The 6,134-nt window shown below is 30.4% G+C and overlaps 1 protein-coding gene across 1 annotated transcript in view; it reads left to right on the top strand.

Annotated features, from left to right (window-relative positions):
* The window catches only part of LOC145254614 (uncharacterized), a 1,033,347-nt gene that overhangs the window by 535,481 nt on the left and 491,732 nt on the right, over positions 1 to 6,134 (top strand). Inside the window, exon 6 of the mRNA XM_080113229.1 lies at positions 3,768 to 3,852. Within this exon, the coding sequence (XP_079969355.1) occupies positions 3,768 to 3,852 (85 nt within the window). The remainder of the gene's footprint in view (positions 1 to 3,767; positions 3,853 to 6,134) is intronic.

The following is a 6,134-nucleotide window of genomic DNA, read 5'->3' as shown; positions in this document are numbered from 1 at the left end:
TTATAGATTTATTGTTCTATCGATTTTTATATATCATAAAGTTGCGATTTCAAAAATAAAAGAAAATATATCCATATGACTTAGGTGCCTCAGCTTGAATTGAGACCAAAATCAAAACCAAAACTTATGAATACACACACACACACACACACACACACACACACACACATATATATATATATATATATATATATATATATATAACTTGACTTCCTTCAGACATAATCGAAACCGAAACCAAAACTTATGAAGAACTCTTGGTAAAATTATTTATAAAAAAAAATAGATGACGTAGGTGTCACCAGTTATAATCGAAACCAAAATCAAAACTTATGGTAAAATTATTTATTACAAAAAATGGAAGTCTATAACAATTAAACGACTCGGATGTAAGCGTGACACAGAAAATAAATAAATAACACACACACACTATCGTATTAATATATAGATATTATATTGGACCCAATGATGTAGACAGTTAAAAAAATTAAATGACTTGTGCACCACCACCAAGAATTGAAACCAAAACGTTTAGGTTACGATTTGCTTTTTCCTGTCCATGAAGATATGTTTGCTGCAAGGGTAAAAATTCAAACAGGAACCAATAGCTATTACGTTATGCATGCACATTTGTAATGCCGTTGTTTGACCTTCACCTGGCAAATTCCATTTTTTTAATTTTTCACTCTTGCACTGATTTCCCCCGGCTAAAATCGAAATATAAAGTTTTGCATAGGTTCGAATACCTTGTATATTAAGTTTCATGTCTACACCAAAAACTGACAGAGGAGTTTGGTAGGCAACATTTTTTAAACAAATATATATACGCATACATAAATATATATAGAAAGAGGTTTGTGTTTACTATAACGTTTTTACATAAATATTATGCAAGTATGAATCATGTAGAATATCTGCATGAATTCAGTTACCCATACTCTTAATATATAAACGGCTAGTTGTCTGTCTGCCTGTCTGTCGGCCTGTCTCTCTATCTCCATATTTTCAAACTCTATCTCCACCGAAACTAAAAGTCGCAGACCGGCGCTAGGGGCCTCCTCAAATGATTGAATTTTTTTTATGGGTCGGTTAAAAGTTTTTAACGGGTCAAAATTGTGTAAAAATTGAAAAACTCGTTATACATTTTGTACATTCATCTTAGTTTATTTTTAATTTTTAATTTTTAATCAGTTCATATGTTCTACGTTGGTACAGTAGTAACGTCACCAGCTTTGAATGCTACAGTTTCGGTTTCGATTCTAGCTGATGGCACCTAAATACTTTTTTTTTTTTACTTTTGAAATCTCGGCTCTATAATAATATATACGAAATCTGGACAAATTAAAATATCGTATTTAAGCGTATTTTATGCCTGGGCAAAGTCCCCGCCTCTCCGTTAACTAAAGATGATTATCCCATAAGAAAACCGAAAAAAGTAATAGGGAAATAATGAAAATGAATGTTTAAAAGAATATGCAAATTAGCTAGATCTTTTGTAGATAAATGCAATTTCACGATCCAAAGTTGTTTTTTCTTTTTAAATAAATAGAAAAAAAGGGGTTTTAATATGAATAGCAATACACAAAATATATATATATATATATATATATATATATATATATATATATATATATATATATATATATATATATATATATATATATATATATATAAATGGACGGGACATAACTCTTTATAAATTATGCGAAATTGTTTCCCTTGAAAACTAGTTTTTTTTTTTTTTTTTTTTTTTTTTAATGTGAAGAAGACCTAGCGCTTTGTATAAGTCAGGGATCATCTTTAAAAAATACATGCTATCTCTTACGCCCCCTCCTCCCTACACAGAACACATACATTTATTAACGACTTTTAAGCAGCATTGACTGGCTCTCATTTTTGCAAACGAAGAAATACGCTGGCCTTAATTTTTATCTCTTATTGTTGTGATGATGATTTACACTAGGTACGTGCAAAATGAATGCAGATTCTCAAAATGTACAAACATTTTGAGCCCTCACTTTATTTTAAAAATTCAACAAAAAATCAGGAAATTAACCTATTTTAATGAAATATTTCAGTATTTATCAAATAATGATCACGAAATATAATGAACTCATTATTTTTATTTGAATCTTAGTGGAAATGTATTATTTTGTTTAAACAAAAAACACATTTACTAAAGTTATGGTTTTCAGTCGTATTTTTTTTTTTTTTTTTTTCATAAAAAACAAAAACATCATAAATTGTAACAATAAAAAAGAAAAATGAACTTTTTCAGGAACATTACGAAAAAAGCCCCTAAAAGTAATGAATTCGATATAACTCAAAGAAAAATTAATTTTCGAACTACCGATATTATCATTGAATCAAGCATTGTTTATTTAATATTTTCACACAATTTCAAAAGATAATTCCTTTATTTTTTAGATTATATTTTTCGCATAGTTTTTATATGGAAGATTCTAAATATAATTTTCCTAGCTTGAATAAACGTGTAATTTTCAGCGTAACATAATTTTTATATAATCTTGAAAAATAAAAAAAAATTGAAAGATTTTTAAAGCATGAACATAAAAAAATAATCAAATTAAAAAAATGGTAAAAATTATACAAACTTTTACAATAGGAATGTACGGATGCTCAGTTGGGGGAGGGGGCAGCACTTCCAAGCTCCCTCCAACTACCTGACGTAATTTTCAGACAGTTTTTTTTTTGTTTTTGTTTTTTTTACTTTCTGACATTTTTGGACTTCCTTAGAACCCATTCTTAACCAACTTCTTCGTTTTTGTTTGTATGAAGCCAGAATCTCTCGCTTTTGTACAAACAAGGTGTTTTTTTTTTGTTTTTTTTTTTAAATTTAATTCAATATCTTAGGACTGCTCTAATTTTATTTTTCTTAATTAATTTTTATTTTCTAATTATCTTTGAAACGGACTTTATATAACTTTTTTTTTTTTTTGCACGTGTACACATATTTTTTCCCCTCTTCTGGAAATTAACTTTAGGCTTTAATCTTTTAAATAAAATCAAAAAGTAGTCGGAAACTTACAAAAAAATTATGATAACCCGACTTTCAAAACTATGTCTCCCTGTCAGTTCTCCGCCATTAATGTCCGTACCTAATATAACTAGAATTTTACGTTCAAAGACTACATTAAGTTAAAAATGCCTATAGTGGACACAAATGAAGCATGACTGGAGAAGAGAACTGAGTGGTATACATGCATGATGCTATAAGCTTATAGTATGCCTACGGGAGAGGAACGGCGAAGGTCGGTTTATATGTGGCTCTAGGTAGGCAGCTGACTACAATATTTCGGCTTCCAGTACAACAAACAAGTTCTTTTTTTTTTCTTTTTTTTTTTTTACACAGTGATCACCAGCCACCACTTATCAAGGCCCGGAAGCCACTCAGGGATAAGGGTTATTGCAAGTACATTACGTTAGTGTTCTTATAAACCGTCCTCGTAAATAATCTAATTCCATCAAATTTCCACTACTAACAATTACTACTAATCCTCGAGTAGTCTCTGGCCTTTATATGTGGTGACCATTTTGTAAAAAAACAAAAAAGAAAAAGGTATTTTTCCTGATTAAAACAATCTAATGGAGAGACATGTTTTTTTTTTAAATATTATTGAATAAACATGGAAATTATTTTCTATGTTAAAATGTTTTTTTTTGTAAGTAAGGCAACTTTTTTTTGTTATTTTTAATTTTTATTTATTTATTTATTTATTTTATTTTATTTTTATTTTTTTTTGCAGAAAGGAAATGCCTTTATTGCAAGTAATTTTGAAAGGAAAACCAGCTTTAAAACTGTCTGGCAGTTCATTGCATCCTGTTGAAAAGGTAAGTTGTACTTTGTTTTGGGAAAGATCTTTTGTTGCATTTATTTTTATTTATTTATTTATTTTTTTTAGATTACAGATACCAGCAAAGAAAAGATCAAGAAGATAAACACTTGGTCGTGATAACATCAGAGACGTTCAAAGATGTATCTTCTCTATATGGAGAAGCAATCCTTTTTTTTTTTATCTTTCTTCAGAAAGATCATGTCAAAAACGCCCCCCTCCTAATACACACACACACTTAATCTGATTAAATAAACACTTTGTGTGTGTTCCATAACCTAAAATATTAATTTGCTTTGAAAAAAAAAATCATTTAACCATAATCTATACATCTATCAAAATGAAATTGTGTGTGTGTGTGTGTGCGCATTTCCCTACCAAACTACTCTGTCAATTTTAAGTCTACGGACTCGAAATTTGACATAAAGGGTATTGAGATTTGGAAAAATCTTTTAAATCGATTTTCGTCCAGAAATTTGGTTTTTAAGGGGTCAAAGTTCAATGATTGGACCATTGAAAACTCTACCAAACTCCCCCGCTAATTTTGGGTCTAAACACTTGAAATTTTAAATGTAGGTTACTTGGACATGGATCAAACTTTTAAATTTGATTTGAGCCAAAAGCAGTAAATGTTAAGGGGACAAAATTGGGGTCAAAGTTTTAAAAAATTATCCTCTGCGGTCTCTACCACATTACTCAGATAATTTTTGGTCTAAACATTTGAAATTTTACATAAAGTGTATTCAGACATAGGGCATGCTTTTTAATCGGTTTTTGGCCGAAAATTTGGCTGCCAAAAGATTTGACTTTTGCCATCTCTAGCAAACTATTCAGCCAATTTTTGGTTCAAAGATTAGAAATTGTACATAAAGGATATTCAGACATGCAGCAAGCTTTTTAATCAGTTAAGAGAATTTGGCTGCCAAGAGGTCAAAGTTGAAAGAGTTGACCTTTGCAGACTCTACCAAACTCCTCCGCCAATTTTGGGTGTAAACACTTGAAATTTTAGATGTAGGTTACCTTGACATAAGTCAGACTTTTTAATATATATATATATATATATATATATATATATATATATATATATATATATATATATATATATATACAAATGCATATAAAGTTATAAAGAGTACATAGGGCCTGAGCAAAGCCAGGCTGAACTGCTAGTATTTCAATAAATTAAAAATCATACCTTGTTTTCTGATCGACGTTGTGCATGTGTGTTGTTGTTGTTGTTATCCCCCCCACCCCCACGGATTGGGAAGAATTTCAGTAGATGCAATAAAAATGCCATCTTTGTACATTAATTATTCATTTAATCAATTCTTTTCTTTTCTTTTCTTTTCTTTTCTTTTCTTTAATTCTATCCCAAGCAAAACATATTGCCAGTAAAACATAACGGATTACTGCAAATTAGAGGCCTTTGCTGCATCTTCTATGTATTTATGATAAACAAGAAAGAATTGCTGTTTTCTGGGTCAGAATCCATCCATCTAATATTGTTGGTTAGTGATTAGTTGTTGACCTTTTCTTTTTAGCTCCTCACATCAAGTAGCTTCATGCCTTGTCTGGAACGATTTCCACAAAAAAAATTGTTCCAATTCATGTCACCTGTGAATGTTAGGTCAGGGAGTTTGAATGTTAAGAGTCGCAGTTAGGAAAAAGATTACTTATAATTGTTGAAGGAAAGGAACTTTGTCTTAGTAGCATTAAATGTTACCATCTATTTACGTCCCCCATTTTACTACAATACAAGCAAAATCTTCTGTTCTACACTCAACTTCCTTTGAGCTCATTAGAACTAAGCCTGTCTTTACGACTCACATTACACATCCATCCAATCATTCTCATATCATTTCTTTCCATGCAACACATGTCCTTAACTGTCACTGGATAGGTTTCACTGGTTATCCTCTCTCAAACTACCAATACTTTCACTGCACTTGTGTGTTGTGTTCCTCCAAAGACCAAGGCTAATTCCTTTAACTCAAACAAATGCCATTAGACATGTTTTCTTAATATAATTATTCCATGTCTTCAAAGAACGCGTTCTTAAACGAATAAGGTTTATTTAGTCAAATGCTCGTTTTATAGCTGAAAGAATAATTATTATAGGTTTCTGTTCGTATGCCTTATCTCAGCTCGGACTTTCACCAAGACTCACTATTTTCGGTTGATCTGAAAAAAGATGACATCGTATCTTCATCTGCTGATGATGATTATCACAACTTAGCAGAATCAGTCCATTAATCCATTGTTTTTTTTTTTTTTACATAG

The sequence above is a fragment of the Euprymna scolopes genome, chromosome 3, assembly GCF_053919585.1.
Source record: "Euprymna scolopes isolate OS-2025 chromosome 3, ASM5391958v1, whole genome shotgun sequence".
Lineage (NCBI taxonomy): Eukaryota > Metazoa > Mollusca > Cephalopoda > Sepiida > Sepiolidae > Euprymna > Euprymna scolopes.
This window is presented reverse-complemented; position numbering and strand designations above follow the sequence as displayed.